Raw genomic sequence first — 17,770 nt, 5'->3', positions numbered from 1 at the left:
ATTATACATGAGAATTGAAGTACAAAATCTTAATCGTACAATTATTTATATGGTTATGATGCTTGTTATAATTAGATGACATGGTCGTTTATTATTCTATTTTTCTGCCTGGATTTCGCAGACGGTCAGATATTTCTGGACGCATCTGCTTTTAGTTTGTGAAGTGATATAGCAGGGATTGGGCTGAAAAACACAATCAGCTATATGAGACGACAACGTGCAGAGTCCAGTTTGATAGCTTGTGGGAAGAAATTGTTCTTTATTTGGGATATTTGGTCAGAATGTTTCTACATGTCCTACACACATGAGGCTTCTTAAGTCAACCAACTCGAACTTCATCAAGTTTATGGACAACGTCATTCAACATCACAGCCGATTCATTCCAAAATCACACTTTAGATTGATTACTAGAGAGCAATGAGACACTTTTCAGTGAATTCTTCTGCATACTTCTAAAAAGAAGACCACCCTCATATGCAAATAAAACTACAGAGCAGATATTCATTTGACTCATGCTGTGCAACACGCTTTTATTGTGGCATAACAGAGACAACAGACAATACATTTTTCATTTTTTTTTCATTTAAACTTCTATTTGTAGAAATTAGTTATTATAACAACACAAACAACTCTTTAAACTAGACTATAACACATCTTACCCACATTAAAGGAATAGTTTACCCAAAAATACAGATTCTGTCACTGTTTATTCACCCGAAACCTGATTGATTAAATGACTCTTGTACTGTATGTTTCACTCTTTGGATAACAGCGTCTGCTAAATGCCTAAATGTAAATGTCTTCATTTTTCTGTGGAACAAAAACGAAGACGTTTTTTGCGAAACCTCCTCAAATTCTTCTCAGAGCTGAGCTTTATATCCAAACACAACTACACAAGATGCATTTGTTATACTACATTTGAATAAAAGGCAAAGACGCATCACTTTTGGAAATTGTCCCTTGTCATGTGTATATTTTTGTGAATTATTCCACGCATGCTTGCGCATGTTACTATCAGAAAATAAGGTTTATTTGAATTAGGGTTAAAAAGTCCGTAAACCACAGAAAACAGAACCGAAGCGCAATGAGATCATTGTTTTGGAAAGTCCCTCATAGCATTTCAGTGTTATTTCTGTGCTGCCAGCATTACCATTGGTTGGCTAGACTGATAGTCCCGCCCCGAAGTCGCGCTATTGGTTGAGCTGATGCTGCGGTTGTTCCCGCTGAATTATTCTGAAGCTGGTCATGCGTGAGTAGCTTTGAATAATATTCTTTTTTTAAATTGTTTTAAACATGTATTTATATTGATTTATTATTTTTTTACAAAATAGCAGAAGCTGTACGATGTATTCACAAATCATTTAAATAAAAAAGCCTTAGCAAACAAAGCCTTAAATACAACAAAATACACAAAAAATGTGCTGGATTTATTTGTAGGCTGTTTAAAGCCTAAACAGGATTAAAAAATATGAAACCAGGTCTGTTTAAACAGACAAATGACATCAACTAAAATGTATGTGTAATTTAATTTAACATTTGTTTTAATCTCACAGATAAATCCACAGAGGATTCATGTTGATCCTTCTCTCTTGTGTGCAAACGTTTATATTTCTTTTCTCCATCGTTTCAGAACTGTTATCTGGATCCCGGTGTGATCTCTCAGACGTGATCTAAGCATTTCTTTCCTCTACCGTGTGTACCACCTCAGTGTCATGGTGAACACATCTGCTAGACAAATCCTGGCAGAGAAACAAAGAAAATCAACATTGATTCTTCATTGCTTGTGTGTTAAATGCATTTCAGTGTTGCATGAAATCTGGCCAGTTTACCTGGATGTAGTTGTCTTTATCGAGAAGGTTTTGTACGTTTACAGACGGGCCGGGGATGGGGGGAAAAAGCTTTTTTGGGAGCCTGTAAAATGAAAACCATAAATGATTTTATGAAAAGTTAAATACTAAGGAAAATGTCCAGTGGATAGAGTCAATTATGAATTTAATAACAGCAAGAATAAATAAATAAATAAATAAGGTTGTGTAAACTAATGTGCCGTATTCTTAAAATATCCATAATAACTACATGTTAAGAAAACAGGAAATTAAAAGATTTTACATTAGTTTAGAGAAAATTATTACTCTAAGTATGGTCAATTATGAATTTAATAATGACAAGAATGAAAAAGTTGTGAATAAATGGTTGTAAGCTAATGTCCTTTATTCTTAGAATATCCGCAATAACTACATGTTAGGAATACAGGAAATTAAAAGATTTTATTTTCATTTAGAAATAAATTATTACCCTAACATTTTTTAATATTTTGACTTTGTTGCAGGAATTACTCTTGGACTGAAGTGCACACTTTTTGGAAATGAACAAAAATAAGGAAAGACAAAAGAATAACCTTTTGAAAATGAAAACAAGAAACTCAATGGCAAAAATGAACATGGTTTTCGAATAAAGCTTTTCGCAAATCATGTTTTATAAATATTATTGTGGATGTCATAATGCAATTTTTATGATCTTTATGATTGTCCATATATATATATATCCAAATCTCACTACCCAATGAGAGCAAAGCACTGTTAAAAATGGTTTGTGCCAGAAAAGTGAACGCAAACTTGAGGAGCGTACACGAAAACTCGAAAAAACAAAAAATCTAGCACCATATTCATAAACAATGATTTGTCAAAGGGAAGCTGTTAAAGCCACAATATGGAAGAATTTTGTTATGAAATATCCAAAAATCACTTGCACAGTGTGATATATTTCATACAGTTGTGTACTTACATTATCCCAAATGTTCCCAAGAATGTGCAAATCCAGAGAAATTCCTATTTAAAATAATGGCCCGCCCCTTGTCTCCCTTGTATTTGTCGCATATCAGTGACTTAATATCCGCTGCTCTGCACTACCCTCAGTTTCCGTTTGTAGAAACTACGGCAATACGCACATGCGGAAGTGTTTATACAGCATCTGTTGTTCTGTTATTATGGATCACGATTACTCTTTGCCGAGTAAAGGAAACCCAAAGAAGTGTAAACGTAGGCCAAAGGACGCAAACAGGCTTATGGACAAACGAAGAAATAAAACAAGGATTAATATCGGCGTGGCGTTTTCTAAATGGAGAGAGCTTCGCGACCAACTTGGACTCTACAGCGACTCCTCTCTCGCATGTGTTTTAATAGACAAAGAAAATGTTATTCTACACGAAATACTCATGCACAGATTATTTGAATAGTTATGAATGCAGTTACCCTATGAAATACAGTATATGTCGCACAAAAATATGTAGCCATTAACTTTACTTGTAAATGCTGTGGGTTCGTTCCAATTTACTTTTTAAACGACGACTGTATGACTGTTTGAAACACGTAAAACTGTGTAGCATTACGCTACCAAATCAATGGACAAAGTCCAGTATCAGTCGCGGGCTAACGTAGCACTACAGTCCACGTTTCTTGCAAGCTAATTCATTACGATGACATAAAACAAAATTCATTCATTACCTCGTCCGTGAACATGACGGGCGATCTCCATACGCCTCTGGATGGTGAAAACGACATTTCCCATAATTCCACTCTCCTACGTAACGTCATTTAGCTTCGCCTTTTGTTGTTGTTTCTAAAGTGCGCCATCTAGCGGTCCAAATATTCCATATTGTGGCTTTAAGAAAGAAGGCTGTTTATTTGAAAGTCTTGTAAAGGTTTTGCCACTGCGTTATTGAGTTTTCCTTCTCATGGTGTATTTCTTGCTCATTGTTTATTTTTCTTTGTTTCTTGTGAGTTCATTTTTATTGGCACAAAAATAATTCTCAAAGTCTTTCTGATACAAAAGAGGCATTCAGTTGGAAGGGACTAGGGTAACGTGTGTTGTTTACTGTCACTTCCTCTTATTTTTAACAGCTCAGTTCTTAAGAAGGAACACATGCGGTCAAGCTGTTTGGGCCCTCACAATACCACACTAATATCTGTCAAGTCAGCTGTGCAACAAAAGTGCCCAAATGGTGAATGTTGCTGAATTAGAGATCGCCAGGAAGTTTGAAAGTGTTTATATAAAACACATTCGGCTTTGTGAGGTTCATGTTGTCACATGTCAACTTGAATTTTCAAACATATTGTTATGTTTCATAGACCACAGTAATAACTCGGATGTTGAGTCAAGAAGAAACGATGACACTATTCACACTGACAATGAACATTTGTCAAACCACAAACAAGTGTGTGCGTGTACGTGTTGAATTTGGTAAAAATGGGCCGGCCGATAATACGTGAGCTTTACCAGCACGATCTTACACGAATTCATAACTATTATGTGAGGTGGCTAATAGCAATCGCAGAAAAAAAGGCATAAAATGAGATTGTACTTAAAAGTACAAATGACATCATGTAGATTTGTGAGAAATGGCCAGCTCACAAAATAGTTACAAATTGCCACAAGTGCATGTTAAGACTTCGCCCCTCGCGATCACAAAAGTTCATCTTAAAGAAATGTATTTAAACACATGCGTAAGACACTTGCAGTTCTTTTCACAAATAATATGAGAAAAAGGAATTGAGACACTGCTGATGAGATGCCAATACATGCTTTTTAAGAATCCTGTGCACTTATCACTCATATTTATACTGTCGCGCGCCGCAGATCACATCTGACAGACACCGTGTCTGTTCCTCGACTTGTAGCCAAAACAAAACTTGAAGTCATATAGAAAACAGGAAGATTTAGCGTTAACTTCTCATCCAGCGCTTGTCATTTCAAGACAGCCTGCTTTCAACATGCGCAATCAAACATCTGATTTTAACAATATGTTTTTTTATGTATAGAATAATACATTGTAAATATATCACAGTATTACAATTTATTAAACAATACACAAGAAATTGTCGCTTTTCATATTGTGATTTAAAAATATTTGCCACGAATCATTATTATTAGTCACCCTTTAAGTATGTCATTGAGTTTTGCAAAATCTAACTAATAAAAAGTATTAAACAGTGCGGGTCAACTTTGACAACACAGTATTAAACATTTGTGCTGTGTTTTTACATTTCATGAAAAACTGTGAAATTGGACATACAAGGTTTCAGAAGGGCATCGACAATGTTTAAAAAAGCGACAATATGTAAAAATATAATCACTTCGTTTCAATATGCGTCAATGTGTTATTTGTTAGTGCGTTGTTTTTCCAGTTCAGTATATTGCCATATATTTTTGTTTCTTAAAGGTTCAGTATTTATATTCAGGTTTTTTTCAAATTTGTTTTTTTGAATTGTCATTTTTTTGCATGATTCACACTATATGAATTAGCCACCTCATAAATCGTCTTGAATTCATTGAGATCTATGCTATTCTATAGACCACTTTGCAAGATGTAAACACGAGTCCAGACGCACTTATGGTTTCCTTTTTATTGATTTTTTTCTCAAACCATCGCCAAATCTTAAATATATTATTAAATATATTTGTTTAACATTTTGATTCAGTTATAAATGTTCTCTTGGTTATATTTCGTTCAACCGTTCGTGTAGTGTTCAAAAGCTGAAACAGGAAGTTTTTCTGAACCAGCGTTGTTTATGTCACCCGAAGTGGTCTATTATTCTTTATCATTACAAGTGTTTGTGTTTTCTCTGTTCTGAACTGGATTCCTTATTGGCCAAAACTGGAACCACAATGCGTGCTCATCTCTCGAAGGTGTGTGTAACCCTCATGAGACGAGCACAAACGCTTCTAATAGTGATCACAATAAAACACGCCTAACCCTGAACCTCGCACTAGTGATATCTGAACGGCCTCTTTCTCGTGCTTTTCTCTCACTTGCTTTCACTGAGTAAACTTACATATCACTTACTGACACAGTAGCTCTTAAATCAGAAGGCGTGGAAGGCATGTGGCAGTCATTGTTCCAGGTATAGTCCATCTTAAAAGACACGTATTTCAAGCTGCTGTGTGGTTCTCTCTGGCTGCTGCATGTGGTTTACATTGATAAACACTTCTTTTTAAATTAGAAAGCCTGACGACTTCAACAGACGCCTGCATTTAAAGGAATAGCTCAGCCTAAAATTCTTTCAATTCAATTCAACTTTATTTATATAGCGCTTTTCACAATGTGCATTGTTCCAAAGCAGCTTTACGGGAGAAAATAAGAAGAACAGAAAAACAAAAAAAAAGGTAAAACGCAGCACGGCGCATGGTGTTTATAGACCAAGCAAGATCATTCTAGTAGATAATATCTAATAAAAGCAGTCACCCGGCGGTTCATTTAGCATGTTAAATTTCATCATATATTTATCCTCTTGTCATTCCAAACCAGTATGAGTTTCTTTCTTCTGCAGAACACGAAAGAAGATATTTTGAAGAATGTCGATAACCAAACTGATGAACACAAAACCACAGAGACAATTCTCAAAATATCTCCTCTTGTGTTCCCCTGAAGAAAGAGTCACAACCTGACTGGCAATAATGCGACAATCCAGCAACACAAAAGCATTATAGAGTTTAGAATACTGTACCTTTGACACTTGCAGAGCAACAGGACGGCCAAAAGAAGCATCGGAAGAACCAAAGCAATGACTGTTATCGCCCATGGATTCACACGGTACTTGTTTTCAAATGGTCCGACCTCTGATTCAAGAACAGATGACAAAACCAACTGTAAATTTTCACTTGCACTGTTACAGTGTTCACCTGGTTGAATGTTTATTTCGATTTTATCTATGCGTCGTCACATGACCTGTCACATGATATCAGTAAATACACCTGCACTGTAAAAAATGATTTGTTGTTTTTTTGTTGTTTCAACTTAAAAAAATAAGTTACCTGGTTGCCTTAAAATTTTAAGTTAGTGCAACTTAAAAATATTAGTCAATACAACGAGTTTGCGACAAATTCATTAAGTGAACTAATATTTTTAAGTTGAACTAACTTAAAATTTTAAGGCAACCAGGTAACTTATTTTTTTAAGTTGAAACAACAAAAAACAACAAATCATTTTTTACAGCATGCTGTGAAAGGTCATATAGGGCGAATATTTCATGTGTTTACATCAAGTCAGAATTACAGTCATTGCGAGATTCTGACTCTGAAACAGCGTTCACGTGCTCATCGAAATTGTTTACAACTTTAAAACTCTGAATTTTGACTTGAATATCACATCAAAACATTTAAAATGTATTTAAGCATCTTGTAATAATTTGGTTTAAACTGACTATTGTCAAATTAGATTTATATGTCAAGTTAAACAAATGTAAACATATATAAAAACATATAGGACAGACATGGTGAATACTTTAGCAAGGCATTGAATATGTAACATCTTCAGTAAAACATTGACTCACTGCGAACGCTGCTCCAGTCACTCCAGTAAATGCTATTACCACAGGCCATAGTTTGCTTAACTCGGACTTGAATGGCATACGTCCTCGTCACGTCTACGTCTTGCTTAATGTAACTCGACTGGACATCTGGCAAAGTGACCACCTTTAGAGAAAACACACCGTTACAGAGTCTTGCATTTGTGCAGAAAATTCCTTCATATGGTAACGTGTTTAGCGTTCGTACCTCATCGTTGATCTTTAACTCATACTTATAACATATAGGGTTCTCAGAAAACCTGTTTTCTTCCGAATGTGTCCAGTTGATTTCTAATTTCGTTAGATTGTTTGAAATCATTATGTTGTCTGGCGGCTCGGGCTTTACTGAAAGGAACGCATTCACATTTAGCTTCACACAGCCGTTTAGCTTCAGGTTGTGGTTTGACTGCAGTTTTTCTTACCTATATCGCCTGTGTGAAACGTCTTCCTAATTCTGTACGAGAGCGTTGGAAGAGAAATATTGACTTTCAATATGAAGTCTTCCTGCGTTACATGGCCGTTGCATTCAACAGCGTCTTTTTCCACGATTTGGGAACAACTTAAGATCTGGTGTGAATTCTGACAGGTTATGCTAATAAAACAAATAAAATACATTTTTGAAATAGGACGAGAGGACAAATCCCTAAACGGATAGTTCACCCAAAAATGAAAATTCTGTCATCATTTACGAGACCTGTTGAACACAAAAGATGATGTTTTGAAAAATGTGGGAAACCAAACGTTTTGTGGCACCATTGACTACCCCAGTCGTTTTTATTCCTTCTATCAATTAGTGCCCCAAAACTGTTTGGTTCAGGCTTTATGTTTAGCACAACAACTAAATTTATATATGTAGGTTTGAAACATTTTGAGGGCATTTACATGATGACAAATTTTCATGTTTGGGTGAACTATCCCTTTAAAGTCAAGTGACTTGTAAAGCCATGATTTCAATTTAAGGCAGAATTTGTGTTTACATTTTTGTGTAAAGTGTTCATGTATTTCATGTCATGCTATGGATGTTTTAGATGAATTAAATTGCTTTTTTAAGTGCACACTTACTCAGCTGAGTACACTGCATTCTTATTAAGATTGGTTATACTCCAAAAACAGCGGAGGTGATTTTTCATGTTCATAATACAGGTGAAGTTCACTTTTAAGAAAGACAAGACAAAGTTCAAAAGACAAAGAAGACTAAGATCATTTAAGAAGTATGTGTCAGCAAACAGAGAAATGGTTTACTAGACGGTTGGAGTTGATGGGATTTGCATTCTATGTCAATGGACAGTTCTGGACAGCAAAACTTCACAAGCTCAGAAGTGTTCTTATGAAAAACTTCTGCATAGTACTGGAAAGAGAACAAGAACGACTCACTATGTGATTCATAAACATAAATGAGCTATCCTGTAAAAATTCTTATTACCTCATCTTCAGATAAACATTCATCCTCTTCATCCTCCGTACCTTACAGTAAAGACCCATGAACAATACACATTTTAATCTGCTGATAAATGATTTTCAAATCTGCCTGATAGCCAATCCTCTTAAATAGGGCTGTCACAATATTCCTTTTTCATATCATCGTGGCAAACCCCCCCCCCCCCCCCACAGTAATGATATTATCACAATAGGTTTCATTTTAACAAAAAATGCAATCAGCCAAATTCATCTTTAACTTTGTTTAGTTTGTTTTCTGCTTTTTTGGCCAACAAATCACACTTAAAATTCAAAGTGTAGGGATTAGAGAGTTTGTCGCCATTGTGGCTCAACAACCATTATTTACGATATTTCCACACGAAAATTCTCTATGACGGTTTTAATACTACGACGATTGCCAATACCGGTATATCGTGACACCCCAAAATATATCAAATAAATTGAAACATTACTCATAGAAATCAGAGAAGAAACCGAGAATCACTCACCAGTATCATTTGCAAAGGTAAAAGACGGCGTGAGAATGAGCACAAGAATGAAAGGGAAGCGAGCGACTCTTGGTAAACGCTCTTTACAAATCATCTTTTGTGAAGAAATGCTCTATCGGACAACCTTTGACATTCTCCGTGCCAAAATATCTGTGGACTTAAGACACGAAATACGCGAATTATGGATTTGTAATGTTAATTGTATTCTGTTACATCTCTACACACAATAATTAATAACTAAACAACAAAGCCAACTTGACATGTGCGGCACTCAATGATGTGTAACAATAACACGTCATGTCGGTTGTCACCCGTTTATTTCAAATGTGTGGAAACATTAGACACTTTCAATCTATAACATTGAATGAGAAGAGGAATTCTCTCACCTTCAGGCAATATTGTGAATGGTGTACATGCGAGCGATGCGGCAGCAGACTTCCCTTTGTAGTGCGCTGTTGTAGTTTGATAAAGGAAACACAGCCCACTCTTTACTGGAAGCGTTGAGCCAGGAAGCTGAAGGGGGAGGCATTAGAGACGGCTGTGGTTGATATGTCACAAAAAGCTCCACGGGGCGTCTGACTCATTGCATTGTGTGATGGCGAATGACAGAGTCTGATGTAAAAGAATTAAAGTACAGATCTTGGACAATCACTTTAAGGAAGTTCTGAGTTTCTAAATGAGGTCAAGCAACTGAAATAGTTGATGTTCCAACAAAATCATTTTTATACCGCCAGTGTTAAAAAAGGTCAAATTAACACCCACGGTGTGATTATATAAATACTGTGAGAGTTAATTTGACCCTTTTTAACACTGGCGATTTTGCTGTGTATATACCATTACCAACTGATATCGTGTAACAAAGTGTCATTTAGACTTTGAGTTTTGAGCTGAAAAAAAAAGTTAATATGCAAATGAGCTAATAAAAAACATGGTAATCTGACTCTATTTAAGACAAGCTAATCAACTTATCAAATCAATGTAGTTTGTGCTTCAATATGATTTTTCGACCAAATACAATTTGTTACTTTATTTATCTGCCATGTTGTTCCAAACCTGCATCCTGTTCTGTCTTTTGTGGAACACAAACAAGTTGCCTTTGTTTTCTAAAAAGAGTTGCACGAAGAGACATTAAGTCCATGCACGCACTCACTTTCTCAGTATTCTTGTCAACGACAGCTTCTTTAACGTTCATCTTGAATAGTCCGAAATTCAAATCCTGCTTGGGAAGGAGTACGAAGTTAGGTTTTAGGAAAATGCATCGAAACAAGTGTTGGTTTTTATGAACTTTAAAGGACAGTTCACCCAAAAATGTTTTTCACCATTTACTCACCTTCAGATTGTTTCAAACCTTTATATATGTATTTGTTGTGTTATGAAAGATATTTGGAAGAATGTTTTCAGTTGTGGGACATCATCCACTACCATAGTAGAGCAAATATTGTGCATATATATTTGTTTTTTTTGATTCCAAAACGAGATAACTCAGTTTTTCTTTTTTTTCAAAAATCATGTGTTTTATTATGTTATCGTGTTTTTATTGTGTTAGTTAGCTGTGTTTTTTGAGTTATTATGGCTTAAATCAAAACGAACCAACTGCAGTTTGATTGATAGTCATTGGAATGCACAAATAAAAAAACATGATTTTTGAACATTTTTATGTTTTTTTTTGTTCTGTTGAACACAAAATGAGAGAATAATTTAGGCAAACAAACAGTTCTGGGGCCCCTTTGACTACCATTCCTACTGTGGTAGTCAATAATGTCCCAGAACTGAAAATTGCTGACATTCTTCCAAATATCTTTCTCTGTGTTCATCAGAACAAAGACATTTATACAGGTATTAAATTACATGAGTGTAAGTAATTGATGACAGAATTATTTTTGGGTGAAATATCCATTTAATTTGTTGATGGAAGTCATATTTTATTATGTTTGCGCCAACTTATACATACAGTATTTAGCATTTGTGATTTTTATGGAAAGTTTTTTTCTTAATATTTATGTGACTAGTGCATTCCAAGATTATTGTGTGTTACGAGCTAACGGTATACTGTAGATATTAAATGGTTGGGGCCCCTATAGGCTGCAGCACTCATCAATGTATTCTTATGGACCAAATTCATCCACTGATAGACTCATTTTTATTATACTGTCTAATGATCAGCCACATTTATGACTAAAGTGATTTGTAGATCTCTTTGTCAAAATCAAGTAAATATTTGAATAATATGAGGTTGAATAATCCTGAAGGGGTTTGAAGTTATACACGAAAGAGCCCCACTTCTGGATCTTGAAAAAGACAATTGTGATGAGAGATTTTTTCTGCAATTCATTTTATATTGCATTTTTGTTTTGGATTGGGTAAGAATTGGCCTTTCCATCTACAGTCTGGAAGTAATTACATTATATAAATCAGACAGTATGTGACCCTTAGGAAAATAACACAGTCAAATCTCCATCTTTGAACAATATCCATATTTTGATTTGATGTGTTTGGTGTCGTGGGTTGCGAGGCTGAGAAAATGATTTCAGATATATGCTTCATTTGCCAGCCTGTCAATCAATTCAAAGTGTCATGTTGATTGTGATGTTGACATGATATATGACATATAAAAAAGAACTGATAAAATGAATAACGCTGGGTTCTTTAATATATGAAACTGGTGTACATGATGGTCCAACCCTTTGTTCAGTGTAAAGCAAATGTTATTATTCAGACTATATTTAAGCAGGTTACACGTAGAAGCACATTGTTATAATATGACACAGTAAATACATTGAATGTTAGGCTTACATATAGATATATATTTAAAAGAAACAATTGCTTAATTCAACCACAATGGAATATAATTATGTATTGTCGAAAACAATAAACAAAACAACTTCCAAATTAAGTTTTGCATGCTGTTTTACATATTAGAAGCTGTTACTTTAACCATTCTGAACCAATTACGGAAAGAAACACAATAATGGTGATTATGTACAAGACAATGAAGGTCACATCTATAATCTTTGCAGCTTTGGTCCACAGTGATGACTTCTTTCCAATGTCAAGCATACACATCGGCTCCTCATTTCCACTGGTTTCTAGAGAGTTTACATGATCTGTGGGAGGATGTACAAACCATGGCTTTAGATGAGTCTGTCCTTAAAACAAAAAACAAGGGTGTATTTACCTCTAAGTGTCGGTCCTTGGGTGCCGCTGTCCGGGAGATTTTAGCTCCAACCCTGGAAAAAACTCACCTGTGTGTTGCTTTGGTAATCCTGAACGTAGACACACAGTATATTGTACCTAGACGAGCCATCTTTCGTTGGATCGTATGTCAACGCCGCCGCCATATTGGTCAGGGCAAAAGCCGACAATAAACACATACAGGTGCATATAAACGTCTTCATTTCTCAACTAATATCAATACTTTATTATTAAGGTGGAGTACAGAAACGTTATGGCTCCAGTTAAAGATGGTTAGACTTGATTTTTTTTAGATATGTAAATTAAATTATTTGACTTTGGGTGATTTGGAAGGATTTTGCGATTGAGACGGCCCTTAAAATGGCCGACTCCCTGATCAAGGGAGCTGATTGAGATGCACCCAAATTCTTCAACGTGTGGTTATTTGATTCCGTTGCTTGTCTTGCATATACCCAACATATCACTACACATGGTGCCATCTAGTGGATTCTCCTGAATAACAGGCTCAATTAATGTATATCTCACAATTCCTTATCACAACGATTAATTTGAAATGATAACTATTGAGATATTAAGTAACTAGAGACATGATAAATTTGTACTCTACGTATATCGTAAACCATTGAAATGTGTTAAGAAATAAAAATGCTCAGCCCTCCCATTCACTTGAATGGGACTGTAGTGGGCTTTTGCCCTCAGTAATATGGCGGCGCCGTTGACGTATCACAGCAGCGGAGCAGAGCGGCCAATGCCGCGTCTAGGTATCTATTATGTCTATGATCCTCAAGACACTGATTAGCTTGTTCAGTTGTGTTTGATTAGGGTTGGAGCTAAAATCTGAAGGGCAGCGGCACTCCTGGACCGACGTTGCCTATCCCTGCACTGAGGGGAAAAACCCCCAAGGGAAGGCATTTCTTTAAGAACGTTGCAACAGTCAGTCTTACATAAGCGTTTATATTATTCCACGATAGTTTCTGTCAAAACATGGCAATAGAAAAGCGTTTGCCAGTACATAGATACATATTATTGACTAGTGATGACAAATGTAACGACACTGCTACTTAAACATTTAGACGGGTTAAGGTTTCCTTTAAGGAACAGTTCACCCAAAAATGAAAATTCTGTCAGCATTTCCTTACCCTTGAGTTGTTCCAAATCTGTAAAAAAAGGTTGTTCTGATGAACACCGAGAAAGATATTAGGAAGAACGCGTATAACCAAACAGTTTTTGGGTCCCATTGACTCCCATAGTAGGAAAAATTACATTATCATTTTTTTGTTCTGTTGAAGACAAAAGAAGACACTTTAAAGATTGTAGGAAAGCAAACAGTTTGGGGGCACTTTTGACTTCCATTGTAATTTTTCCTACTATGCGAGTCAATGATGGCCAGCAACTGTTTGGTTACAAGCGTTCGTCCAAATATCTTTCTCTGTGAAACGGTGAACTGTCCCTTCAAGTGAACCCTTAGGTTTTTTATGGTTCATTATGGGTTCCCTTAATGTAAACTGCTATTAAAATGAATAAATGGAAAGATTGAATCAAACAGGTCTGCGTTTCAGATGTAAAGATGTGGTTTCACCATTATATTTCTAAGAATTATACACAGACAAGGAAAGATACTTACCACCTGGACCAGTTACAGCAGCCCGGGTGTTCTCTGGTGTTGCTGATTTGGCCTTTTTTCCTTTAGCTGTCAGAACATTCACAAGGATGGTCTCAAGAATGCTAAAGCCAATAAGTGTGAAAACCACACCACAGTAAACGCCTGTTAAAACAGCAAACTATGATTGCAACTATAAACCAATTACATCCTATCATGCCTTACAGAAGCAGAAGTCAAACGTTACTTGAGTGTAATGTTTAATTTTAAAATACAACTGATCTTATGCCTAAATGTCTGAAATTATTTCGGTAGACCAAAAATTGAATTTAGCAAACATAAATGTGTTTCTTCCATTACAAAACATTTTGTTTAGTAAAATAACTCATTTAAGATTGTTAAAAATCATCTCAAGAATAATTTCTGCAAATTCTAGTCACTACAAATGCTAAAATATAGTATGTTGTATTTATTTGTTTTTTTTAATTATTAGTTTCCTTTGTTTTATTTCATAATTTTGATGCATTACTACTATTCTAAAATGTACAAAATGTACAAATATACTTTGCATTTCTGTTTGTTTGGTTAACAGTAGCCTACATGTTTTCTGTACATCTGCTTAAATACAACACGAACTGTAAAAATTTGAATATAGAATAAAATTCCCCAATGATGTTATTTGTTTTTGTTGTTAACAATCATGACTTACCAATTAATGGAATATCACTGTTTGTAGCGGTCAGTCTGTCATTAAGAACTTGCAGCACCACAGAAATGGACAGGAGTAAAGTCACTTTAAAGCTCAGCTTTTCTGCTTGAGATGCATTTATGAAGAAGGAGGCCACATCCAGCACCAGGAAACAAAAGACTGGAAAAATTAAGTTGATGACATACACTAGAGGTTTCCTCTCGATGATCATCTGCAATGTAGCAATACAAACCAAATCAATCATTATTTTACAAGTGACCGGTATCTGATATTTGATATCATTATTTTAATACCGCCAAATAATACAATATAACCACACACACCCCAACCAGACCAGTCTTTTATAAGGAGGAAATATTTTTCTGTTAAAGGTGCAGTAGGTGATTTCTGGGAAACACTATTGAAAACTGAAATCAACCTGAACCAACAATTGTGTGAACGTTTTCTACTGAAGTTGCAGCTAAAATGAACCAACCCACTTCTTTTAATACTGCAGACCCAAGATAAAGACCATTTATTTTACATTTCAGAAAAAAGCAATGTTAGTTTCATGAACAGGAACAGACAAGAATAAAGTTAAATGACTATTGTATTCATGTAGGCTTTATCTTTTACATCTTGTAGACTTTTGTGAGATGAGTACAAAAGAGAAAAGGGTCAATTAAGTGACATTTGTTTAGTTATATTTATTATTTCTACTTCTTTTCAGTCACAGAGTTCTTCAGTTTCAGAGTTTAGGTGAGAGAAGATCCTGTAATTTAATGAAGCTTTGAGAACTGCATTTAGGGAAATTGTAATGTTCAATAATTTGTCTAATGAAAATAAAATTTGTTATTATGAAAAATGTGCATTGAAGAAAAGTAAATATGGTTTTATATATACTGTCAGATATAGGTTGTGGATAGAAAATCGGAATCGGCAGGTTTCACTTATAATAAAATGGGAAACCAGAATCGGCCAAAAAAATTGCAATCGGTGCATCTCTACTTTACACCATAACACTCTTAAGTTATCTGTGTTTTGAAACAGAATTTTCTAGCAAGTGTTACCCTCTGTCTGTTACAATAAACTCCACCCAACATTGTAACGTTTGCACTCCTGTCACTTTTGCTGTAATTGTATGGGAACGGTAGGTTCTAGAAACAAACTTGTGTTCATTGGTAACAGAGATGTGTATGTTGTTTATGCAAAAATATGATTAATCAAGCTCAAATACAGTATTTTTTTATGATATTGAGCTTAAACCAAAAATGAACCAAATATACTGATTCCTGACCTTGGGAAGTAGGGAGCTGATTGAGACGTTACCAGGTACCACCAGCCCCGCACATTTTGTATCCCTGCATCCAAATTTGCATACTATCCATCCTAAATAGTTTTCAAAAGTAGAATGTGTACCCGGATGTGTTCTTGATATCAAGGATGCATTGAATGCAAGCTTGTGCGTTCCGAACCCGCTTGAAGTCTCATAAGTCATTGTGGCGCGTCCATTACATTTACATTTACATTTATGCATTTGGCAGACGCTTTTATCCAAAGCGACTTACATTGCTTTATCCTATACATTTATACATAGGCATGTGTAATCCCTGGGATTGAACCCACAACCTTGCGTTGTCAACGCAATGCTCTTACCACTGAGCTACAGGAAAGCTACTTGGCGTCCATCCCAGTTCGTTCTTCCGAGGCTACCTTTGCAAGACCGGTCTCCGCGAGAACACAAGTCCGTTCTTTGCGTTCTTGGAATTGAAAAACAGCCTAGGTGAATTGGGACGCAGCATGTGTCTCCCTCATCGATCACACCTGATTCAACTTGTGAGCTCTTTAGTAGAGACCGCAAGACCTGAAAGGAGTGTGTCAGAGACAAATGTGCAGGGCTGGTGGTACGAACTAGCTAGTTACTAAGCCTCTAGCGTGGACTTTATGTTCCAGCTCAAGTAAAACTTAAAGGGGTCAGGACATAAATTTAAATTGAATTTTATTTTATTCCCTGAGGTGGAATTATATTATTATTACTAACGTCTTTTGCCCCCAAACATACAAGTTATTGCCCCAAAGCATAAAAGTTATTTATGACATTATTCCAGCCTAATATTAATTCTCTGTGAAAAAAGTCAGATTTGTGTTACCCCTTTAAAGTCCCAGTGAAACGCCTTGGAACGCGCAGCATTATTTGATATGATGACGTAATCTCAACTGAAAAAATGCAGAGAGCGCAAGACATATTGAATGGCGCCGCCCCCTTTTAAAAATAACTAATAGTTTTTCGTTTAGGGCACAGTAAGCCTGGCAAAGCTGCATTTAACAGCGTGATAGCCACAGTGGTGTAAAAGTCTATTAGAAAGATCAGTAATACCAGTTATGTGTCATTTGAAGCTTTTATTTGCGTTGGTGTGTGACACTACATGTCTTCTCATTTACTCAACGAGGCTGCGATGTCCGATCTCTTCCATAGAGCCTTGACATGCAACATTCTGTGTAGACTTGAAAGTGTAGCGTGATGTCATGGAATTTCTAGATTTTTTGAGCGCACGTGCCAGACTGTCAGTTTTGAACGCTTTTATCTTCTAAATGGGAATTTTGTTAGCGCGTAGGAGCATATCAGTTTATTGACGTCCTTAAGGCTAACTTATTTTTAATAAAAGGAAAAAATATATATTTTGATTTCACTGGGGCTTTTAGAGACTTTGGCTGCCTTTGGTGTTACCGCCCACTTCCATGATTGACAGCTGCTACCAAAAGATGTGCTGCCAGAGGTGTAAAGAGTACCTGAAAACCATACTTAAGTAAAAGTACAGATACCTTGCAGTGAAAATTACTCCATTACAAGTTACAAGTCACCAATTTCAAAACGACTTGAGTAAAAGTCTTTGAGTATCTGATTTTAACAGTACTTGAGTATTTTACTCATACTGAATGTAGGCTCAAAGCAGCACTAGTCCTCAACACTTAAGAGACACATCAGTGAAAAACTAGAAACAGTTGATTTGTGAGGTGAGCA

At 35.8% G+C, this 17,770-nt stretch overlaps 2 protein-coding genes across 3 annotated transcripts in view; both read right to left on the bottom strand.

Annotated features, from left to right (window-relative positions):
• Nucleotides 1-329: 329 nt before the first annotated feature.
• Nucleotides 330-9,818, bottom strand: LOC130562430 (interleukin-5 receptor subunit alpha-like). Of its 2 annotated transcripts, XM_057347402.1 has the most exons (11): nt 9,655-9,818; nt 9,269-9,425; nt 8,767-8,807; nt 8,586-8,691; nt 8,406-8,496; nt 7,766-7,935; nt 7,552-7,688; nt 7,329-7,470; nt 6,504-6,615; nt 1,830-1,911; nt 330-1,739 (listed from the first exon to the last, which is right to left on the bottom strand). In XM_057347402.1, exons 2-11 carry the CDS (start codon nt 9,360-9,362, stop codon nt 1,671-1,673), a joined length of 1,044 nt encoding a protein of 347 aa, XP_057203385.1. In that variant the 5' UTR covers nt 9,363-9,425; nt 9,655-9,818; the 3' UTR covers nt 330-1,670. The 2 variants fall into 2 exon arrangements, with proteins under 2 accessions (XP_057203385.1, XP_057203393.1); XM_057347410.1 differs by lacking the exons at nt 8,586-8,691; nt 8,767-8,807 and having other exon boundaries at nt 331-1,739; nt 9,655-9,813.
• Nucleotides 9,819-12,114: 2,296 nt separating this feature from the next.
• LOC130558584 (5-hydroxytryptamine receptor 3A-like) overlaps nt 12,115-17,770 on the bottom strand; it is a 16,861-nt gene continuing 11,205 nt past the window's right edge. The window contains exons 7-9 of the mRNA XM_057341088.1: nt 14,770-14,980; nt 14,085-14,225; nt 12,115-12,372 (exon numbers count right to left, since the gene is read on the bottom strand). Of these exons, the coding sequence (XP_057197071.1) occupies nt 12,194-12,372; nt 14,085-14,225; nt 14,770-14,980 (531 nt within the window). The 3' untranslated portion in view covers nt 12,115-12,193. The remainder of the gene's footprint in view (nt 12,373-14,084; nt 14,226-14,769; nt 14,981-17,770) is intronic.

Source organism: Triplophysa rosa, linkage group LG1, assembly GCF_024868665.1.
Source record: "Triplophysa rosa linkage group LG1, Trosa_1v2, whole genome shotgun sequence".
NCBI classification, from domain to species: domain Eukaryota; kingdom Metazoa; phylum Chordata; class Actinopteri; order Cypriniformes; family Nemacheilidae; genus Triplophysa; species Triplophysa rosa.
This window is presented reverse-complemented; position numbering and strand designations above follow the sequence as displayed.

Bases quoted from the DNA above. Each gene is read 5' to 3' on its own strand.
- LOC130562430 (XM_057347402.1), bottom strand. From the start codon at position 9,362: ATGATTTGTAAAGAGCGTTTACCAAGAGTCGCTCGCTTCCCTTTCATT. The intron at 7,689-7,765 runs GTAAGAAAAACT...CGTTCCTTTCAG, and splicing joins GTTTCACACAGGCGATATAG to TAAAGCCCGAGCCGCCAGAC. The intron at 7,471-7,551 runs GTACGAACGCTA...TTTTCTCTAAAG, and splicing joins AGTTAAAGATCAACGATGAG to GTGGTCACTTTGCCAGATGT.